The sequence below is a fragment of the Procambarus clarkii genome, chromosome 29 (assembly GCF_040958095.1).
Source record: "Procambarus clarkii isolate CNS0578487 chromosome 29, FALCON_Pclarkii_2.0, whole genome shotgun sequence".
In the NCBI taxonomy this organism is placed as follows: domain Eukaryota; kingdom Metazoa; phylum Arthropoda; class Malacostraca; order Decapoda; family Cambaridae; genus Procambarus; species Procambarus clarkii.
Genome location: NC_091178.1, coordinates 13,431,890 through 13,456,913, shown reverse-complemented (window position 1 = coordinate 13,456,913; position 25,024 = coordinate 13,431,890). Strand labels below are relative to the sequence as shown.

Below are 25,024 nucleotides of genomic sequence, written 5' to 3'. Positions count from 1 at the left end.
ACAGTCGATCTGTTGTGTCCCCTATTGAGGCGGGGTGTCCATTATGTGTTGTGTATTCCAATCCTCCTCCCTTGTGCTCCAGTCCCAAGTTGTGTGGCCGCTTAATGCCCCAGAGAGGTTTGGATTCGTCCCCTATATTGTCCGCGCGATGCGTTTTTGTTATGCACATTTACCCGCGCTTATTGAAAAGGCGCCGCCCCCCGGTCAACACCCGCCATAATCAAATGGAACGCACAGGAGTCGTGAGCTCAGGTGTCGCTCCTGAGCGAGAGTGAGCATTTTCTGAGGTATGTGTGTGTGTGTGTGTGTGTGTGTGTGTGTGTGTGTGTGTGTGTGTGTGTGTGTGTGTGTGTGTGTGTGTGTGTGTGTGTGTGTGTGTGTAGATTTACTTGTTTGTGCCCGCGGGATCGAGCCATTAGCTTTTGGGCCCTGCCTTTCCATACGTCTATGGTCTAAAGCACCGTCTTTGGATTTATTTGCTTTATATTTTATTTGTTGCAATGTATATTACATGCACATACACATACACACACTCACATGCATCATGGGTGAGAGAGAGAGAGAGAGAGAGAGAGAGAGAGAGAGAGAGAGAGAGAGAGAGAGAGAGAGAGAGAGACTGTCGCCCCCATCACGACGCTGTATGTTCAGCTGAACAGATGATGATTAAGGCATATGTAAATCACTACATCAATGATTCAGAAGGATTTTTAAAGGCTCAAGCAGGAAGAAAAATAGAGTACTTAACCGATGGACGAACTGAATATTTCGGTAATAAATTGTGCAGTGTTTCGTGATTTTAAGGAATATTTAACGCACACACACACACACCAGACACACACACACACACACACACACACACACACACACACACACACACACACACACACACACACACACACACACACACACACACACACACGCACACACACAGAAACCAGCATGTAGCAGCTGTCTAACCCCTAGGTACCTATTTACTGCTAGGTAACAGGGACAACAGGTGAAAGAAATTCTGCCCATTTGTTTCGGCCATCACCGAGGATCGAACCCGGACCCTAGGACTTACAAGTCTTGAGCGCTTACAAGATTTACAAATCTTACAAGTGTGTGTGTGTGTGTGTGTGTGTGTGTGTGTGTGTGTGTGTGTGTGTGTGTGTGTGTGTGTGTGTGTGTGTGTGTGTGTGTGTGTACGTGTGTGTGTGTGTATGTATGTGTACGTGTGTGTGTGTGTATGTATGTGTACGTGTGTGTGTGTGTGTGTGTCTATCTGTCTGTAAATATGCGTGCGTGTATGTCTCTATGTCTATATGTGATGTATATCTGTGTGTTTGTACTGTCGAGGACGACTCACACGCATGTAAACATGTGCTTGTGAAGCGATGCTTTTGATGCTTGGTGAGTGCCGACGAGTGTCTGGCTGTTGACTTAATGTTTTCTGCCTCTTCTTATTTTTCTTACACTAGCGGATACAAGGGGATGACTTCTGTAACTCGGGTTACAGCACAGCTCTGGCGCCTTCCCTTAGCGCAGTTTTTAACTTTTACGTATCTAGTATTTTTTCTTGAAACCGTGATTGAACAATTGGTTTACACTCCAGGTCTCTGATCACAGCTAGGCGCTCCATACCACCTTCGAATATCTAGTACGTACTCAGTACACCACACTGCTATATATATATATATATATATATATATATATATATATATATATATATATATATATGTCGTACCTAGTAGCCAGAATGCACTTCTCGGCCTACTATGCAAGGCCCGATTTGCCTAATAAGCCAAGTTTTCCTGAATTAATATATTTTCTCTAATTTTTTTCTTATCAAATGATAAAGCTACCCATTTCATTATGTATGAGGTCAATTTTTTTTATTGGAGTTAAAATTAACGTAGATATATGACCGAACCTAACCAACCCTACCTAACCTAACCTAACCTATCTTTATAGGTTAGGTTAGGTTAGGTAGCCGAAAAAGTTAGGTTAGGTTAGGTAGGTTTGGTAGTCGACAAACAATTAATTCATGAAAACTTGGCTTATTAGGCAAATCGGGCCTTGCATAGTAGGCTGAGAAGCCTACTATGCAAGGCCGAATTTGCCTAATAAGTCAAGTTTTCCTGAATTAATATATTTTCTCAAATTTTTTTCTTATGAAATGATAAAGCTACCCATTTCATTATGTATGAGGTCAATTTTTTTGTATTAGAGTTAAAATTAACGTAGATATATGACCGAACCTAACCAACCCTACCTAACCTAACCTAACCTATCTTTATAGGTTAGGTTAGGTTAAGTAGCCGAAAAAGTTAGGTTAGGTTAGGTTAGGTAGTCGAAAAACATTAATTCATTAAAACTTGGCTTATTAGGCAAATCGGGCATTGCATAGTAGGCTGAGAAGTGCGTTCTGGCTACTAGGTACGACATATATATATATGCTCATATATATATATATGCTCCTGTTACCTAGCAGTAAATAGGTACCTGGAAGTTAGTCAGCTGTCACGGGCTGCTTCCTGGGGGGTGGAGGCCTGGTCGAGGACCGGGCCGCGGGGACACTAAAGCCCCGAAATCATCTCAAGATAACCTCAAGATAACCACCCATATATAAACCGTTTTTCAAATTCCCATTTTCCTGTCCTCACACTATTTAGCTTCCATGGGATGGTTTCAACAGGAATAGACTCATGGAATGAAACCATCAGGAATGCCCTTCTCATGGAATGGAATGGAATTAACAGGAATGTACCATGTGATGGAACAAACAGAAATTGACCATGGGATGAAATCAACAGGAATGGATCACGGGATGGAACCAACATGACTCGACTATAGGATGGTACACAATTACAATAGACCATGGACATGAACCAACAGGAATGAGTTCCATGGGAAGAAAGCAGCAAGATATTTTAACCTTGATGATTCTTTCACCCTATTCCCCTGTTACCTAGCAGTAAAATAGGTACCTGGGTGTTAGTCAGCTGTCACGGGCTGCTTCCTGGGGGTGGAGGCCTGGTCGAGTACCGGGCCGCGGGGACACTAAAAAGCCCCGAAATCATCTCAAGATAACCTCAAGATAAGATTGATTCAAGCCAAAGAGTCGATGGCTGGGCCCGGAAAGCAGTAGCATCAGGGGTATATACCGGAGACTACGGTGATTGTCTGAGACACCAGCGATGATGAGTCTTACGTGTGAGGTAGAGAGAGAGAGAGAGAGAGAGAGAGAGAGAGAGAGAGAGAGAGAGAGAGAGAGAGAGAGAGAGAGAGAGAGAGAGAGAGAGAGAGAGAGAGAGAGAGAGAGAGAGAGAGAGAGAGAGAGAGAGAGAGAGAGAGAGAGAGAGAGAGAGAGAGAGAGAGAGTGAGGAGTGGTGCGGATGCAGACACACAAGGATAGAGAAGAGGGCGCTGCGACAACTAACGATGCAATAATGTTGTTAATTATAGTGAACAACAAGGCATTCAGCGCGAGGCAGGTTCGTGTTGAGCTCACCGAATCCGGATGAACAGAACAGGACAAAGAAGCGTCACGTTAACCGGCCAACCCCGTTACCATTCGGACCCCAGCCCCGACCTCTGCAACTGGCGCTCAGCGGCCACGCTGCCGGTAATCAAAGCTAATTAACAAAACTGGCATATCTTACAGCAAAGGAACGACTCCTTTGAAGCCAACTTTGATTTGGCGAGACTTTGTTAAGCGAGACTAAGAGCAGCGAGCAAGGCTATGTCCTCGACAATGGCCCGTCATATACACAGCCAACAGAGATACTAAAGTTTAGGCAGGCAACCGAAAACAACCAATCGGAGTCACTGAAGAGAAAGTAATGAGTTATGATTCGTTGCCGGACAGAACGCAACAGGCGGGATAATTGCCTTGTTAATACGGGGGACGGAAAATACTCTGTTATCAATACTCGTTACGTATCTAAGCCTTTGTCGGGGATATTTTGACCGCGTACAAAGTGGGGGGGGGGGGCCGGATCAAAACAATATCGCCGAAGTCAGTGTTAGCAGAGAGACCTAAAATGTGTTTGCCATTTTATTCCTATTCCCACTTGTCCATGAGGACATAGTCCTCCCCTGTGGTAAAACCAACTAACCCCTTCCCCTACCCCCTTACCTAGCCCCCACATGTCTCCAACCCCTTCCCCTACCCCTTACCCATTCCCCCTTCCCCCCAAAGCAACAACATGGTGCAAGAGAGCACATCTATACCCTCCCTTCTCCCCCCTTACACCACCCCGACCGAGCGACCCCTTTGAGTCCTCGTTAGCCAGTCGATGGATTGTGTGGTTTGATTATGCTAATTGGTGCGCTGCCAATAGTTGTCGGACATAGATTACTGACGAGCGCGGATAAAAGGATTTAATTGAATTTGTCATCTACAAATGGTCTTGGAGGACGATAAGACCTGAAGCGAAGGACTTGTGGCTGTTGGACGTAATGGCAGGTCCTTCTCGCCCTGTTTGTGGACCTGAGAGGGACATTAATAATATTCAGAATAGATGGGCTTTAATATCCTTTGATTAGGGCTTTCTGTGCGTGTGTGAGAGGGGGGGGGCGGGAGGAGCCGGGGTGTGATGTACTACAAGTCTGTACACCCTTGTAGCTCTCTCTCTCTCTCTCTCTCTCTCTCTCTCTCTCTCTCTCTCTCTCTCTCTCTCTCTCTCTCTCTCTCTCTCTCTCTCTCTCGCTCTCTCTCTCTCTCTCTCTCTCTCTCTCTCTCTCTCTAGTTGTACTCACCTAGTTGTGCTTGCGGGGGTTGAGGTTTAGCTCTTTAGTCCCGCCTCCCAACTGTCAATCAACCGGTGAACAGATTCCTGAGCCTATTGGGCTCTTATCATATCTACATTTGAAACTATGTATGGAGTCAGCCTCCACCACATCACTTCCTAATGCATTCCACCTGTTAACTACTCTGACACTGAAAAAGCTCTTTCTAACGTCCCTGTGGCTCATTTGGGTACTCAGTTTCCACCTGTGTCCCCTTGTGCGAATACTACCTGCGTTATAAAACTATCTTTATCTAACCTATCGATTCCTCTGAGAATCTTGTAGGTGGTGATCATGTTTCCTCTAACTCTTCTGTCTTCCATCGACGTGAGTTTTAGTTCCCGTAATCTTTCCTGTACCTCATACCCCTCAACTCGGGTACTAGTCTAGTGACATATCTTTAAACCTTCTCCAATTCAGTATTGTGCTTGACTTGATATTTACTCCATGCTGACGCTGCATTCTCCAGGATTGGTCTAACATATGTAGTATACAAGGTTGCGAATGATTCCTTCCACAAGTTTCTAAAGGCAGTTCTCATGATGACCAGCTTAGCATGTGTGTGTGTATTTACAATTTGTGCCTGTTGAATCGAGCTATTAGCTTTTGGACCCCGCCTTTTTAACCGAACTATTTTTCCTCTATTATGTTTACTGGTTGATACCTGGTTGATGGGGTTCTGGGAGTTCTTCTACTCCCCAAGCCCGGCCCGAGGCCAAGCTCGACTTGTGAGAGTTTGGTCCACCAGGCTGTTGCTTGGAGCGGCCCGCAGGCCCACATACCCACCACAGCCCGGTTGGTCCGGCACTCCTTGGAGGAATAAATCTAGTTTCCTCTTGAAAATGTCCACGGTTGTTCCGGCAATATTTCTTATGCTTGCTGGGAGGACGTTGAACAACCGCGGACCTCTGATGTTTATACAGTGTTCTCTGATTGTGCCTATGGCACCTCTGCTCTTCATTGGTTCTATTCTACATTTTCTTCCATTATCTTTCATTATTACCATTTCTTCTTTCTTCCACTACTACATTATATATATATATATATATATATATATATATATATATATATATATATATATATATATATATATATATATATATATATATATATATATATATATATATCCCTTATTAATGTTTAAAATTCATTCTCTCATATATGTAGATGTTAAGTTTGGGTTAAGTGTTCGCTGAAGCAGGTATTCAACGCTCTACAAAGATATTTAAACTTAAATCATGACAATTCTAAAGTCGAAAATCAATTCTTCGAATATTTTATTACTGTGTCGGTGTATCGACAGCTGTGTAAATAAGGACTAAATAAAGTACTTTTTTTATTGACGTTCGTGGCAAATTTCTTTATGTTTTACACTGTTTTTTTTTTCTAAATGTCTTTACCTGTTTTCATTCAATATGAAAACTGGTAAAGGATGAATGATGTTTTCATTCATCCTCACCATTACACCTACACCCACCACTACACCCACACCCACTACTACACCCACACCACTCCCACCCACATCACCACTACATCCACACCCACACCACTCCCACCCACATCCACCACTACATCCACACCCACACCACTCCCACCCACATCCACCACCACACCCACACATATCCCATGCCATATTATACTATGTAAAGTGCATGTAACTATCCTCTAGCCCTGTGCCAATGAAGCACAGATGGCAGTGGGTAGAGGGACTTGATACTTCTGTCCTGCAATTCCAATGTTGCACAGCGCTTCAGTCCCCTCCAACCCCCGTCCGTAGAGGACAAATAAAACTATATATATGATGTTTTCTATGCAACTCGATGCCCATTGACAGGAAAGAAGAAACATTGATAGCAGCGTGTGCATTTGTTGCAGTCAACATTCACGACAGCGTGAGCATGTGTAGCAATAAAACATGCTTCAATAACTCAACAAGCACAACATGCACAATAAATGTTTTTAAATAAAAACAAAACTAGAGTCAAAAAATGAAAAATGAAAACGGCAATTAAAAAATTATTAAAAAAAAACTCGAATTAAAAGCAATATTAAACTGACTAATAAAAGCAGTAGTAGAGGATAAAATGCAGAACACAGACATATAAAGTTAAAAAAAAATTGCTATAATTCATCCAATCATTAAAAAAAGGATTTTAGGTTTTAAGGACCCTTTTTTCCGTCTCTCTCTCTCTCTCTCTCTCTCTCTCTCTCTCTCTCTCTCTCTCTCTCTCTCTCTCTCTCTCTCTCTCTCTCTCTCTCTCTCTCTCTCTCTCTCTCTCTCTCTCTCTCTCTCTCTCTCTCTCTCTCTCTCTCTCTCTCTCTCTCTCTCTCTCCTATAATATTTCACTCCATGCAAATGTCCCGCTCAATGGAACGATTATTGTCCTTTATACGAACACCTGTGTCCTTGTTCGTGACTCAACCAGGTTGTTGTGGTAAGCAACCACACACCTGTTTTCGCAACAGGTGTGGTCACTTACCTTCCCATATTCGCAACTCGGATCTCGTTCGGACGGTCCCAGGTCTCACACACACACCCACAAAACACCTGTGACCAGGTGTCACATTCTTGCCACCAGTCAACATCTACACCACACGAGCCTCAAGAATCAACGCCCGTCAATGACAATTTTGTATCGATAATTGTTTTATCGCCGTACTTTAGGTTATTATTCAGAGCGTGATTTGCATACGTAGAGAAGGTATTGGTGTTTGTACTGTGATGGACGCGGGTGTTGGTGAACTCTATAATAACTCACATAGAAACCATGTCCTGGGGAATGTGTGTAAATTCAATGAAAATGGTTGTAAATCGCTAAGAAATCTTTGACTAAACTGTTAACACCAGATATATATATATATATATATATATATATATATATATATATATATATATATATATATATATATATATACACGTAATATTGATTCTAAATATTAATCTCAAGTGCAGTTCCCAGCAGGTAGAATTTCCAGGTAATTCGTCGGTTTGTAATAATTGAAGCAATATGTCAAATTATAATGAATTATTGGTATTATGTTTCGGACGTTATGAAAGCTTTAGATTTACAATATATTATTATTATTATTATTATTATTATTATTATTATTTTATTGATTAATGGCGTTAGATATTAATGTTCACTGAACAGTTAGCTTTAGTACTTTAGTTAGAGGCTCTGTCTTCACGTATATTTTATTAGTAACACTTGGAATTTATTGACTACCATTTTGTGTTATTTGGTAAGCATTAACTAGATGTTTGGAGTGTTGAGGTGACTGCATGTTTTGGTCGCCAAACCGTTCCCGAAATGAGTTCCATAATTATCGTGAATTCCGGGTAATAAGAGCGTGGAACTTGTTGTGCCTGGCCATGGGTAAACATCCGGCCCAGGATTCATGAGTCATTTAGGCATTCACTTGCGAAACATGTACATCATTTTCCAATCACAGCGACATTGTTAATATCTATTAATCCGTTTGCGAGCTTCGAAAACTCGCAACCCAAGGTTGTTTTTGTTATAAGTAACTAATCTAATATATGTAAACAAAGCCACAAGGATTGAGGATAAGATGTATATGTTTCGTCAATGAATGCGTAAATGATTCATGAATCCTGGCCTTGCCTTGTTTATTTTTAAGAGGGAGAGAGCTATAAGGAAACAAACATGTGTGTATGCATGTTTACTATTTGTGTCTGCAGAATCTAGCTATTAGCTCTTGGACCCTGCCTCTCTAACCAATCTATTTTTCCTCTATTGTGTCTATTACTTATATTTCTCTTTAACATACACACTCACACACACACACACACACACACACACACACACACACACACACACACACACACACACACACACACACACACACACACACACACAGGAAGCAGCCAGTAGCAGCTGTCTAACTCACAGGTACCTATTTACTGCTGGGTGGACAGGTGCATTAGGGTGAAAGAAACTCTGTCAATTTGTTTCCGCCTCCGGGTGGAAAAAGGTGGATAAGGGTACTTAGTCTGGTGCTGGGTTTATAACCTCTCGGCTACGGGAGGGATATTAGGACAATCTGTCCCCCACGAATAATACATCGCATGTTGACGTCAATATTCCCAAACGGTCAATATATATGATGTATTATGTATCATTACTGCTCACAAACAACTCCGTTTTCTATGCGTAGGCCCATCGGTTAGGTTCGGGCAATTTTGAATATTATTTTTATGACATTGTAATAACTCGAGAGAAGGGACTAATTAAGGCCCACACAGAAGCCCACTGACAGCTCACAGGGGCTGGTGGTTGAGTGGACAGCGCTCGGTGTTCGTAATCCTAAGGGTCCGGGTTCGATCTCCGGAGCCGGCGGAAACAAATGGGCAGAGTTTCTTTCACCCTGATGCCCTGTTCACCTAGCAGTAAATGGGAACCTGGGAGTTAGACAGCTGCTAAGGCCTGCTTCCTGGATTGTGTGTGTGTGTGAAAAAAAATCAGTTGATGGATTGACAGCACATACAGTGAAACATACACAATGAAGCACATACAATGAAACACACACAGTGAAACACACACAATGAAACACATGCAATGAAACACACACAGTGAAACACATACAATGAAACACATACAATGAAACACACACAATGAAGCACATACAATGAAACACACACAATGAAGCACATACAATGAAGCACATACAATGAAACACACACAATGAACAACATACAATGAAGCACATACAATGAAACACACACAATGAAGCACATACAATGAAGCACATACAATGAAACACACACAATGAAACACACAATGAAACACACACAGTGAAGCACACACAGTGAAGCACATACAATGAAGCACACACAATGAAGCACACACAATGAAGCACATACAATGAAACACACACAATGAAACACACACAATGAAACACACAGTGAAGCACACACAATGAAGCACACACAATGAAGCACATACAATGAAGCACACACAATGAAGCCCATACAATGAAGCACACACAATGAAGCCCATACAATGAAGCACATACAAAGAAGCACACACAATGAAGCACATACAATGAAGCACACACAATGAAGCCCATACAATGAAGCACACACAATGAAGCACATACAATGAAGCACATACAATGAAGCACACACAATGAAGCACATACAATGAAACACACACAATGAAACACACACAATGAAGCACACACAATGAAGCACATACAATGAAGCACACACAATGAAGCCCATACAATGAAGCACACACAATGAAGCCCATACAATGAAGCACATACAAAGAAGCACACACAATGAAGCACATACAATGAAGCACACACAATGAAGCACATACAATGAAGCACACACACAATGAAGCACATACAATGAAGCACACACACAATGAAGCACACACAATGAAACACATACAATGAAGCACACACAATGAAGCACACACACAATGAAGCACACACACAATGAAGCACACACACAATGAAGCACATACAATGAAGCACACACAATGAAACACACACAATGAAGCACACACAATGAAGCACATACAATGAAGCACATACAATGAAGCACATACAATGAAGCACACATACAATGAAGCACACACACAATGAAGCACACACACAATGAAGCACATACAATGAAGCACACACAATGAAACACACACAATGAAGCACACACAATGAAGCACACACAATGAAGCACACACACAATGAAACACACACACAATGAAACACACACAATGAAACACACACAATGAAACACACACAGTGAAGCACACATAATGAAGCACATACAATGAAGCACACATAATGAAGCACACACATAATGAAGCACACACTGGTGAGAGTAGGTCAAGCTTGAGAGTTATATATAGTGAGTGTATATATTAGTAAATACTGCAGTACTCCTAGTACCACCGACACTATGTATTCTAGAAGTACACATCTCCTGGTGTATATATCACCTGGAGTATATATCACTTTATATATCACATTCACACATCAACATAAGATGTGTGAATGTGATATATATAAAATGTGTACACTTCCTCACCCAGCCACTTGGGCTGGACGGTAGAGCAACGGTCTCGCTTCATGCAGGTCGGTGTTCAATCCCCCGACCGTCCAAGAGGTTGCTGGGCACCATTCCCTTCCCTCCCCCCCCCCGTCCCATCCTTATCCTGACCCCTTCCAAGTGCTATATAGTCGTAATGGCTTGGCGCTTTCCTCTCGATGATATTTATAGTCTCTCAACCGTTTTCTCACCCTCAGCATACCTCTCCGTCTAACAAGCAACCTGGAACACGGTAGTTAACGCTACCAGTAACAACAGTAGTTGCATAATCAACTAATATCCTCGTTAATCGTCAATTAAGCCACCTCCCTCCCCTCCCCCCCTGGCCACCACCCCGCACGAATCTGCCCACATTGTTCCCACAAGGAGATCTAATGCCCCCTGAGTGCGGTTGTTTCTGGCACATGCTGGCCCTTAATCCTGTTTCCCCTTGGCATGTCCTGTCACCCGGGCCCTCAACTCATCTGATGGGCCGGATTACCTATTTTTTTTAAATAAAAAAGGATTGGTTTGGTCTGCTTACTTGGTCTGCTCTCCCGTGCATGTGTGTTTTTTTTTATTTTTTACATTGTTTAGGTGTTTTAGTGGAGTTAATCAGGGTGTAGCGTGGTTGGGAAAACTACACTGATAGAGTGTTTAAGTAATATTACTGAATCTCATTATTCCCGGCGAGGTTGCCCTGGCGGCCACTAGATGGCAGTGTCGTGCAAGGCCTGGCGGCGCGCCTCCCTCATCCCCCGCCCATGGTTGCCACGTACCACCTGAACCTTCCTCTTTAATGATTTATATTTACCATGTGCCACCTTTTAAGCATCGTTCTAGCCTTCCAGGCGCCGATATGACTCACTGCTGATCTCTTCTGGCTGCTCAGATCAGGTCGGAAGACAGCCATACCGCCGTGAGCATCATTGTCATCGGAAAAACCTCGACGTTCATCTGATCTCATGGAGGGGCCGAGGGGGCGGGACTACGATATGTAACGAGCGCGATGATTGGCTATTACGACAAGTGACATCATCTGAATTTCAATATCTCTTTTCAATGTGATTTTTCTCTGACATGCCATTTTTACATTAGGGTATTGGTGCGGCATGAGCAGATTGTTAGAGAGCGGGCTGATACACGCGAGCGAGCATTCATGTGCACTCTGTCAGAAAGTAGGCTGTCGACACACCCTTGGGCGACCACTTAGGCTTGGGAAGTCGCGTGCTTCAACCCCGCCGTCTCCAGCCCCACTGGACGCTGCCTCCCACCTTCCTGCATCGTCTCCCTCTCTCTCTCTCTCTCTCCCAGTGACCGCTCGGGATTATTATTGTGTGCGCCGCCCGCCGGGTATATTTGAAGTCCGGGGCGAGTAAGTCACAAGGGCCTGGAAGAGGAAATGAAGGAGGCGGTGAGGGCGTGACTCCTGACCGCAAGTGACCTCCCTTTCACCCCCTCAAAGGGGGTTTGAGACTGACCGCAGACAGGACCGTAACTCTTGACCGCCCACGTGTCTTGTGCTTCGCTACAGAGTCGGCAACTTTAAAGAAAACGGAGTGTCAGGGTGTCCGCGGCGAGACAAAAACTGGAATTCCTCCATCATCCCGCTGTGGTTGAAACTATTGTGGTTTAAGTAAACACGGCCTCAATAGTTCGCATTCTGGAATCAACACCAAGAACTCTCCATCGATCTTAACCTCCTCGACCTGTGAAATCCGAGTCCTCAGCGCCACTCTACGTCACTCGCAGCGACTCAACACCCCGCGGCTGCAATGTTCAACCTCTCAGAGCTCGGGTCCTTGGAGGCGTCTTCGGCAGCGTCTCCTGCGACGTCTCTGACCCCCACGTCAGCCTCCAGCACCAACACCGCCACCTCCAAGACAGAGGACCACGTGAAGCGGCCCATGAACGCCTTCATGGTCTGGTCCAGGATCCAGAGGAGGAAGATAGCGCTCGAGAACCCCAAGATGCACAACTCTGAGATCTCCAAGCGTCTTGGAGCCGAGTGGAAGCTCTTGACAGATTCAGAGAAGAGGCCCTTCATCGACGAGGCCAAGAGACTCAGGTAAGAGGCACTCACACTGTACCTATTTCATTGGCACCTGTGTTCGCTAGTGTGGAAATGCCGTTTAAATATTGTAGTTGTGAATAACAACGCTCTTGTTTACAATGTTGTTGCCTGTTGTAAATATGTCGTGTTGTAAATATCTGCATTTAATATATATAAATATATATACATATATATACATATATATATATATATATATATATATATATATATATATATATATATATATATATATATATATATATATATATATATAATTTTTTCTTGATTTATTGGTGCTCAAACTCGAGAATTGGAGCGTATGTTGTATACTGTATGTATACTGTATGTATACAGTGTGTGTTGAATAATTGATTGCAATATCTGTTAAGCGCCGCGTTCGCGGAGATTTTATTGATACCTCGCCTAACGAGGAAATCAATAAGAGCTTCAAGCGAGACTCTCAGACCTTAAGTGTCATCACTAAGTGTGTCACTGAGAGGCTCTCGGTGATCACCGTTCATTGCTAAGTGTGTCACTGCATGACTCTCAACTCAAGTGTCATCACTAAGCGTTACACTCTTAGGCACTCTGGATAAGTGCCACCGCTAAGGCTCTGTGAGACTTGCAGTGCCACCACCGTGTCAGCGTGAGGCCCTCAGGGCCCGAGGATCATCGCTAAGTGCGAGACACTCCGCCAAAGACTCTTATAGTGCCACTGAGTGCCACTCCGAGATGCTCAAAGCTCAAGTGCAGCCAATAAGTTTAACAATCCAAGGCACTCATTGTTCATCGTCAAAGTGTTTTTCCACCGCGAGGCACTTATAGTGCCTAAGTGCGTGTACACCCTTGTGGAGGGAGGGTGTAAAGAGGGGGAGAGAGGGGGGGGGGAAGAGGTGCCGCATCTGCCCCCCTTTCACCATATAATGGTCACCCACCCAGTGACGGGTTGCCAGGTTAAGTGACTTACTTGAATGGAAGCCATTCAGGCGGGAAATCTAATCAAGTTCATTTCCCCCTCTTCATCTTTCTCCATTTCCAGCCCAATTATATTCGGAGACATTTTCGACAATAGAGACGCTCTAAATTGGGGGGGAAGGGGGGGGTGGGGGTCGTCGAAGCAAGGGCGGATTGATGACTTCGTTTGCTGCTGCTGCTCTGTGAAGGATGTCAATGCTTTATTGCGACTTCTCTGTGCTGTGAAGGGCATTGATGTCTAATGCTTTACTGGCGTTGATGTGCTTCTGAAGGATAATGATATCAAATGCTTTACTGGCGTTGATGTGCATCTGAAGGATAATGATATCAAATGCTTTACTGGCGTTGATGTGCTTCTGAAGGATAATTATATCAAATGCTTTACTGGCGTTGATATGCTTCTGAAGGATAATGATATCAAATGCTTTACTGACGTTGATATTAATGGAAAGCATAAATTGATGACGCTGCCGTGCCTGTTAAACATAGTGGCCCTGTGTACTTGATTAGTTATGCTGTACCTGTAAAATATATGCTGTTGCCATCGGCTTTATTAAGCTTCCTGTTAATTTACAGCCTAACTTGTGTAAGTGGTTAGGCTGAGTTGATGAGGCATGGCAGGAAGTGCAGAATAGCCTACTTCAAAAGCCGAAGTGCAATCCTTACGCTGAGAGGCAAATCTATTAGCATCAAGGGACCAAGATTTTTCAACTCTCTCTCTCTCTCTCTCTCTCTCTCTCTCTCTCTCTCTCTCTCTCTCTCTCTCTCTCTCTCTCTCTCTCTCTCTCTCTCTCTCTCTCTCTCTCTCTCTCTCTCTCTCTCTCTATCTATCTCTCTCTCTCTCTCTCTCTCTCTCTCTCTCTCTCTCTCTCTCTCTCTCTCTCTCTCTCTCTCTCTCTCTCTCTCTCTCTCTCTCTCTCTCTCTCTCTAATCATATCAGGGGCATAATTAGCTGTCCCTATCACGGTGTTCGAGAAATAACTTGATAAACACCTCCAAGGGGTAGGTGATCAACCGGACTGTGAATAATACGTCACGCTACGAGCAATCACGTCTAACAGCTGGGTTGACCATGCCAATAAACAGAAGGCCTGGTCAGAGACTGGGTTGCAAGGATATTTGCAACCCAAGGTTGCAAGGTCACCGCAGCTGGTATAAAAGGTCGTCGCAGCTGGTATATAAGGTCGTCGCAGCTGGTATAAAAGGTCATCACAGCTGGTATAAAAGGTCACCGCAGCTGACATAAAAGGCCACCGCAGCTGGTATAAAAGGTCACCGCAGCTGGTATAAAAGGTCGCCGCAGCTGGTATAAAAGGCCACCACACCTTGTATAAAAGGTCACCGCACCTGGTATAAAAGGCCACCACACCTTGTATAAAAGGTCACCGCACCTGGTATAAAAGGCCACCGCACCTGGTATAAAAGGCCACCACACCTTGTATAAAAGGCCACCACACCTTGTATAAAAGGTCACCGCACCTGGTATAAAAGGCCACCGCAGCTAACATAAAAGGCCACCGCAGCTAACATAAAGTTACGTAGAGATAAAGCCCGTGCCCACACAGGACAATCAAAAAAATAGAATTAAATACACGCAGAATAATGAAGCATGCGTATACGCAATAAAATAAAAAATAAGTATAAGCGGTATAGTAGAGCGAGTACACCAAGTATATGCATATACCAAGTATAGTGTGCATATGAGTAGTATTATGTAGTGGTCAAGCTGGTGAGGATTGCTGGCTGAATGACCTATAAATAGTGGTTATGTTATTGCAATGTGATTTTCCTTGCATGTTGCATGGCGCTGATGCAGTACCATCAATGGCTTGCGTGCTGTGTCAGTCATGGGGACGGCTTGTGGTGCTGTGTCAGTCATGGGGGCGGCATGTGGTGCTGTGTCAGTCATGGGGACGGCTTGTGGTGCTGTGTCAGTCATGGGGACGGCTTGAGGTGCTGTGTCAGTCTTGGAGGCGGCTTGTGGTGCTGTGTCAGTCATGGGGACGGCTTGTGGTGCTGTGTCAGTCATGGGTGGGGGACGGCTTGTGGTGCTGTGTCAGTCATGGGGACGGCTTGCGTGCTGTGTCAGTCATGGGGACGGCTTGTGGTGCTGTGTCAGTCATGGGGACAGCTTGTGGCGCTGTGTCAGTCATGGGGACGGCTTGTGGTGCTGTGTCAGTCATGGGGACGGCTTGAGGTGCTGTGTCAGTCATGGGGACAGCTTGTGGTGCTGTGTCAGTCATTTGGACGGCTTGAGGTGCTGTGTCAGTCATGGGGACAGCTTGTGGTGCTGTGTCAGTCATTTGGACGGCTTGAGGTGCTGTGTCAGTCATGGGGACAGCTTGTGGTGCTGTGTCAGTCATGGGGACGGCTTGTGGTGCTGTGTCAGTCATTTGGACGGCTTGAGGTGCTGTGTCAGTCATGGGGACAGCTTGTGGTGCTGTGTCAGTCTTGGAGACGGCTTGTGGTGCTGTGTCAGTCATGGGGGCGGCTTGTGGTGCTGTGTCAGTCATGGGGACGGCATGTGGTGCTGTGTCAGTCATGGGGACGGCTTGTGGTGCTGTGTCAGTCATGGGGGCGGCTTGTGGTGCTGTGTCAGTCATGGGGACGGCTTGTGGTGCTGTGTCAGTCATGGGGACGGCTTGTGGTGCTGTGTCAGTCATGGGGGCGGCTTGTGGTGCTGTGTCAGTCATGGGGACGGCTTGTGGTGCTGTGTCAGTCATGGGGGCGGCTTGTGGTGCTGTGTCAGTCATGGGGACGGCTTGTGGTGCTGTGTCAGTCATGGGGGCGGCTTGTGGTGCTGTGTCAGTCATGGGGGCGGCTTGTGGTGCTGTGTCAGTCATGGGGGCGGCTTGTGGTGCTGTGTCAGTCATGGGGACGGCTTGTGGTGCTGTGTCAGTCATGGGGACGGCTTGTGGTGCTGTGTCAGTCATGGGGGCGGCTTGTGGTGCTGTGTCAGTCATGGGGACGGCTTGTGGTGCTGTGTCAGTCATGGGGACGGCTTGTGGTGCTGTGTCAGTCATTGGGGCGGCTTGTGGTGCTCTGTCAGTCATGGGGACGGCATGTCGTGCTGTGTCAGTCATGGGGGCGGCATGTGGTGCTGTGTCAGTCATGGGGACGGCTTGTGGTGCTGTGTCAGTCATGGGGACGGCTTGTGGTGCTGTGTCAGTCATGGGGACGGCTTGTGGTGCTGTGTCAGTCATAGAGGCGGCTTGTGGTGCTGTGTCAGTCATGGGGGCGTCTTGTGGTGCTGTGTCAGTCATGGGGACGGCTTGTGGTGCTGTGTCAGTCATAGAGGCGGCTTGTGGTGCTGTGTCAGTCATGGGGACGACTTGTGGTGCTGTGTCAGTCATAGAGGCGGCTTGTGGTGCTGTGTCAGTCACTCGAACGGCTTGCGATCGCTTCTTCTGGTCATGTCGAGATTGACCCTTCATGTTTACGATGTCTGCTGAAATGTGACAGCGTTGATATTCTTTGCTGGCATGGTTTGTCATTCATTCTTAATAACCATTCTCTGCAAGTATTACCCGGCTTCCTGGTAGTTGTGACCAGAGATGGTACGCAATGAAATCATAATTGCGTGATGCGTATATATATTATATATATATATATATATATATATATATATATATATATATATATATATATATATATATATATATATATATATATATATATATATATATATATATATATATATATATACCCACCGCCCTGCCCCAAAGATTCTTTGTTGTGGTGATGGGCTTAAAGCCTATATGAACCTCTAGAAGGCTATTTTGACCACCACAATACCTTACTGACCAACCAGCAAGTATACTTGAATCTTGAATCAAAAAGTCCAGGACTAAGGAATACTCTCAAGTGTATAGCTGAAATCTTTGCACTGTATCCATGTTTCGCTTCTCGTAGATAAATGACATATATGAAATTAAGAAACGAGTGGTGTAGTGTGAAGACTAATAATAATAAACAGCAACTTTTCTGTGATCTCAAATACCTCAATATCTTAGATAGTTAAGTATTAGTGAAAAGACCGTCTTTCAATGTTTAATTGTAAATACAGATGTTGAAATGAATAATATATGTAACCAGCTGACATTATAATTAAGAGGTGTGTGCAGGATAGATGTAATGGTTAATGTAATAATATTCGCTCAGATCAGATAAAGGAATCCAATGGAATCCCTTTTTGCGCTACCGCTCACAGGATGAGTATAGGGTGTACAATAGACTAGCCGTCTCCGCGGGGCAACAATAAGAAAATATGAAGTGTACATGGAGACGAACAGTGCTGGCGTCTGGCGTCGATCCACTGCGAACTGGATCGCTAACATACCAACCATGGAATGTTTGGTCGCTGGGAAAGTGTTCGACGCCAGCCCTGTTCGTCTCCCTCTTGACCCGGACCCATTGGACACTTGGGTACGTTGGACACTCCCACTACGCGATGCGACTGTGGGGTCGAATGCCAGAGTCGTTTGCGCTAAGCGACGCGACTGATAATGACTTCGCTAACCTCATTAGAGAAGCCTCGTTAGCGTTCGTTAGCAAGATTTAGTCATGCAGCGGACCTGTCACAGCTCATCTCCCTCTACTGGTCGTCATCGTCACCATCACTCATCACCATCAGCATCATCTGTCTCGTCAGCATCATCATCATCATTCATCACCCTCGTCCCCTTTTTCATCAACCATTGTCATCAGGTTCATTATCATCAACATGATTGTCATTATATTTCTCACTTTCATCATAAACATCACCTGAGTCTCGTTGTCATTTTGTCGTGTTAAACTGTTTCTCACTGCTTAAACTTCTCTTTCTCTTCCTTCTTCTCCTCCTCCTTCTTCTTTTCCTCCTCCTCCTCTCTCCCCTCCTCCTTCTCCTCTTTCTTATCATGTACACTGATCTCAAGCAATGATTCTTATAGACATTTCATGACACCTTATAGCATATACCTTCGAGCCGTGGAAGACAGGGGGAGGTGTCTTATACAAGCCATGTTAAACCTTCCAGCCTACGATGCCTCATTGACTCCAGGTGGTGCTCTTTGACACATTTTTGGCTTCCAGTTCATTATACCATATGACACTCCTGTTGATTCCAGTTCATTATACCACGTGACATCCCTGTTGATTCCCCTCTTCGGTACCTCCTGATATCGTTTGACGCTCGGATCATCATATTCAAAGGATTTTGTAATTATTATTAAAGTTAATCGTGTTAATCCCGCACCTGGCACGGTCCGGCTGAGTCAACCCACGTCGACAGACCCGCCGGATCCGGAAACCCGTGTGCGGGTACCGGGAAAAGGACAAGGCCCGGCGTCCGTACCCCCCCCCCCCCCCAGGATCTAGAACCCCGTGTGCGGGTACCAGGAAAGGACAAGGCCCGGCGTCCGTACCCACCCCCCCAGGATCTAGAACCCCGTGTGCGGGTACGAGGAAAGGACAAGGCCCGGCGTACGTACCCGCGTAATACGTCCGTACGTCCGTACCCGCGTCATTGTTTAGAGTGTATCACGATGGACGCAACTGAATGAGGCTCACGCTAATGCCTAGGTGATTATTTTAAGAGTGCTAGTGGAAGAATTATTCCTGGCACAATGGTTTTGTTGGAGATATTCCGCCCACCAACACGTCCACTGAGCTACAGATACAGAAAGTGTTTATATGTGTATATATATATATATATATATATATATATATATATATATATATATATATATATATATATATATATATATATATATATATATAGAGAGAGAGAGAGAGAGAGAGAGAGAGAGAGAGAGAGAGAGAGAGAGAGAGAGAGAGAGAGAGAGAGAGAGAGAGAGAGAGAGAGAGAGAGAGAGAGAGAGAGAGAGAGAGAGAGAGAGAGAGAGAGAGAGAGAGAGAGATTAATACCAAACATTAACATTATTTACACATCTCTACCTCCCCCTTTCACCAAATAAAGCACCTTTTTACCTTACCAGTCCTCATCCCCTCCCTTTCATCAGCCGAAGCTACCTCATCACCATAATAACACCATCAAATATAGCTACCCCATAACACCACCCCATAGTACCATCCCCATAACACCGCCCCCATAACACCACCCCATAACACCACTCCACAACACCGCCCCATATCACCGCATTAATATCGGAAGTCACTAAGCTACGGCTGAACGGCATCCTGTGTCCCATATCCTCTGTTCTATCCTAAATGCGTGTACCGTACCTCGCTGTTGCTCGTTGCGGTGCACATATGCACCTCGCCGTTGGGTGGTTCCTGGAATCAGTGTCTCCACGGCCCTGTCGCTAATTGAACCCTCCTGGTTGGTAGTCTGGTTAACCCAGGCTATTAGACGCCCGCTGCTCGCAGCATGACGCATGAACCACAGCCCGGTTGATCAAGCATCCTTTGGAAGTGTCTATCAAGTTATCTCTTGAACACCGTGAGAGGCCGGATAGTTATGTATCTTAAGGGCTGAGGGAGAGTGTTGAAAAGTGAGAGTAGAGGAAGTGTTGAAAAGTATTGGTGGGGGCTCTTGATGTTGATAGAATTGTCTATCTATAATGTTGATAGAATTGTCTATCTATAATATTGATAGAATTGTCTATCATGATGTTGATAGAATTGTCTAGTTTTTGCATCCTGCCATAGCCTCCTGGTACGTGTTTCCATTTGCATCTGGTCCTCTAATATTTCACAGGTCTAAATCATTATATGTATCTCTCTCTCTCTCTCTCTCTCTCTCTCTCTCTCTCTCTCTCTCTCTCTCTCTCTCTCTCTCTCTCTCTCTCTCTCTCTCTCTCTCTCTCTCTCTCTCTCTCTCTCGCCTGCGCTCTAGAGAATATAAGTTTGAGAGATTGTAAACTGTTTCCAATAATTTAGATGGTTAATTGAATGGATTCTGGTACTGAAGGGGTCTCTTCTGCACGTTCTCTAGGTTAGCAGGATCTCAGCATTGAATGGGGCTGTTGGTGTTCAACAGTATTCGGCCCTTAATAGCACTGGTGTCTTAAAATGTATCTTCGTTGTAAGGGCATCTCTTGTTTGAGAGGTTCTTGTTATCCAACCTGTCATTTTTCATACACCTGTCTCTTTTTTTACTGTTTATTCTTTCTATAGTGTGATTTGATTGCGTTTGAAATGTTGTTTCCGTTTTGATATTTTGGTTTTCATCAAAGCAAAGCTGGATATCTATCTCCTTATAGACTGGATATCTTCCAGTTTATAAGCTGGAAGATATCTTCGTTGAATATCGTGTTGTTTTCTGTGGCCTGATTTACTGTCGTTTGGAGGTTTGCTGTGTCCTCTATACTGTTTACTCTCATAAAAATCCGAGTGTCAACTGCGAAAGATGATACGGTACTATAGTTTGTGTCCTTGTCCATGTCCGATATGAGAGTGGAGGCCTAGTCGACGACCGGGCCGCAGGGTCACTAAGCCCCGGAATCACCTCAAGGTAAGGTAGGTCTAACAATTGTGAGATGCAGCAGAACCCTGTTCTGAACCCATGGTGTTCTGGGTTAATGTAGACGCTGTTACTCCATCTGTTTTGTGAGCTAACGTCTTAGCAGGCCTGGTCGACGACCGGGCCGCGGGGACGCTAAGCCCCGGAAGCACCTCAAGATAATCACTCTCTCCAAGATTGTTATGATGTGTGATGGTTGTTCAATCAGTCTATAATTGTTTGCGTCTGCTTTAATTCCTCCTTTGAGGAGTAGATGCATCCTGCCCAATCTGCAAATGATGTTTACGACCTGTGTTTTGATTGATTGGTGAAGATTAAGCCACTCAAAAAGTGGCATGAGTAGTCCGTAAAATACGACCTGTAATAGTGGTTTTTCTCCATATACGCTTGATGAATACAGAGTTCCAGGAATAATGGTCTGATGCAGAGTGCATGGACATGCTGTCAATAGCTACTTCCAAGTCCAGTGGGGTGTGGGTGATAATACGATCCGTGTTCCGTGTGTTCAAGAGTTCACTGAAAACTCGTGTTTTTCGAGTTTTCGATCAAGAGTTGTATTGTGTATAACCTTAGTATTTCACTCATTACCTTTGTTGCCATGTGTGGAAGCTCCAACTCCGCTTGCATAATGGATTATGTGGTACGCACATTTACGCCACTCTTGCTTAGTAATGATACGCACATAGTCCCTTTGCTTGATGTGATACGCACATAAACAGGCCATTTTGCTTCTATGAGACGCACATGTACACAGCTTCTGATGCCTGTGCTACGCGCCTTCGCAATATTTAGTTTATTCATTGTGCCCATCAGAAAAACCATCAGAAAACTCTCACAGCCTGCACTCAAGAACACTAGCACACCCCCCCCCCCCCCCCCCACTCTCAGGAACACTCTTTCGCACTCAACTCTCAAGTTCACTGTCAAACCCCGCTCTTAAAAACACTCGTTCACACCCCGTTCTCAAGAACACCCCCCCCCCCCACCCCCCCCCACCCCCCCGGCCCCAACACCCCACTGTGTATCACAATATGCACAGCAGCGTATCACAGCAGGCAAAATTGGCGTACATATGCGTATCGCAGCAGGCAAAATTGGCGTACATATGCGTATCGCAACAGGCAAAAGCAAAAATATAATAAAGAAACGCAGTAATTACAGCGAAACAGCGACTCAAGAATACAGTGATACCAACAGACCAACTGATACCGACAACCAATGACACAGACTTCAGTGACGCAGAGAATGGTGACGACACAGACTTCAGTGACGAAGAGAATGGTGATGAAACAGACTTCAGTGACGCAGAGAATGGTGATGAAACAGACTTCAGTGACGCAGAGAATGGTGATGAAACAGACTTCAGTGACGAAGAGAATGGTGATGAAACAGACTTCAGTGACGAAGAGAATGGTGACGACTCGGAGCTTAGCGACGCAGGATAGCAATACATTCTCACACAGTGCAAGATTAATTAGACGAACCCCTGGAGATTAGTGCTTGAGGATGACCCAAGAGGGCGTGCGCAAGGCAGGGAGCTGGTGGGAATAATGATTCCTGTTGTCGTGACCTCTTCCTAGGTCGAGTCACTACACACAGAAATCACAATTGCGTGATACATCAAATGAACAAATCCACAAGGGCCGTGACGAGGATTCGAACCTGCGTCCGAGAGCATCCCAGACGCTGCCTTCGAATCCTCGTTACGGCCCTTGTGGATTTACTCCTAGGTCGAGCCGTTGACCTTCCTGCTAGGTACCTATATGTACTACAGCGGGAACAGGTGCATCAGCTGAAAGGAAAGGTATCCAACCATTTCAGTCCTGCCCTGGGATCGAACCGGGGATTCTCAATTTTTAATCGAGAACGTAAACCCGACGACTCGTTAAATAGTGAGGCGGGCAATTAAGCAATAGACAAGGAGTTATAGTCGAGACAGGGAAAAGAAATTGGTAATAAATAGATCGAGAAAATAACTGGATTCGACATCGGGGAAATAAATAGGATTACATATAGAGCCAATTAGAGGCCCATGTAAAGCAAATAGCATCAGCAGGACACGCGAAGCTGACGAGCGTCAGAACAGCCTCCGTGGAGGCTCTTGTGAGTCCCCCTCAGAGTTGTGAGTCCCTCAGAGCGGGTTGTATCACCTATGGCAGGCCCCAACATGGGTCCCACACCCTACAAAACATTGTGAAATTAGAGAAGCTGCGGCGACCCAGCTGGCGCCAAACCTGTCCTAACCTAACCTGACTTAACTTCACCCACACACTGCCAACGTCGTCCAGTTCTTAAAGTGGTTCTAAATAGACCGAAACGTATATTCTTTAGTCTGAGGGAGCGTCAGTATTGCTCCGTTTTCAATTTAACTCAACCACATGCATTGCTTAAGTTGCAATCGAATGCGTCAAAAAATCAACGCAGTGCATTCAGATTGACAACGGGGAAGGGAGCTATCAGGAGAAAGTGCCAAGCCTGAATAGACTCAATGACTCAAGACTCAAGTGCCAAGCCTGAATAGACTCAAGACTCAAGACTCAAGTGCCAAGCCTGAATAGACTCAAGACTCAAGACAAGCCGTCACGACTATGTAGCACTTGGAAGGGGTCAGGATAATGATTTGGGGAATAGACGGGTTGGGGAGGAGAGGGGAGGAATGGTGCCCAACCACTTGGACGGTCGGGGGGATTGAACACCGACCTGCATGAAGCTAAACCAGTGTGTTTGGCACACATGAGTGACAAGAAGGAGTTCCCGACTACAGTGGGTGAATGTAAGGGGGTAAGGCCGGGCCCGGGTGTTAAGCTCGGGAGGCCAGCTCATGTACATAGTTACATATAGGTGAGTATACACGGGTACAGTCATACAGGGGACTAAATGATGTAGGGATATAATGATACAGCCATAAGGGGACAAAATGAACAATATTTAAGGGGGACAATATTCCTCCACTCCTTTTCCCCTTCTATTCCAGATGCTCTTCGGTCCTCAAATCTCTTTCCAAGTGCATTGATAGTCATCCTGGCTTAGCGTTTCCTCCTGATACATTGCATTACATTGCATTGAGAGAATTCATTGAAACGTGTGGATGGAAAACAAGGATGTACTCCAGGAGGCCTGGTCGACGACCGGGCCGCGGGGACACTAAGCCCCGGAAGCACCTCAAGGTAACCTCAAGGTATGTATAAGAGTCGTAGGTCAGTCGATTAAGGCAGCGTCTGGGATGCTCTCGGTTATCTATCTTGAGGTTATCTTGAGATGATTTCGGGGCTTTTTAGTGTCCCCTCGGCCCGGTCCTCGACCAGGCCTCCACCCCTCAGGAAGCAGCCCGTGACAGCTGACTAACACCCAGGTACCTATTTTACTGCTAGGTAACAAGGGCATAGGGTAAAAGAAACTCTGCTCATTGTTTCTCGCCGGCGCCTGGGATTGAACCCAGGACCACAGGATCACAAGTCCAGCGTGCTGTCCGCTCGGCCGACCGCCTCCTGCGTCCGACCGGCTCCGGCTCGGACGCAGGTTCGAATCCTCGTCACGGCCCTTGTGGATTTGTATAAGAGAAGCGTGTGATAGAAAATGCTACATATAATTCAGGCAATTATGACCAGAAAAAAATAATTAACTGAGACATTCCTGAGATATATGGCGAAGGAAACAGGTCTTATAACATAACATTCAAAGAAAACGTAATGTGAATTAC

The 25,024-nt window shown here is 45.2% G+C and overlaps 1 protein-coding gene across 1 annotated transcript in view; it reads left to right on the top strand.

Annotated features, from left to right (window-relative positions):
• Window positions 1-11,730: 11,730 nt before the first annotated feature.
• The window catches only part of LOC123765191 (transcription factor Sox-14), an 83,627-nt gene continuing 70,333 nt past the window's right edge, over window positions 11,731-25,024 (top strand). The window contains exon 1 of the mRNA XM_069333515.1: window positions 11,731-12,899. Within this exon, the coding sequence (XP_069189616.1) occupies window positions 12,607-12,899 (293 nt within the window). The 5' untranslated portion in view covers window positions 11,731-12,606. The remainder of the gene's footprint in view (window positions 12,900-25,024) is intronic.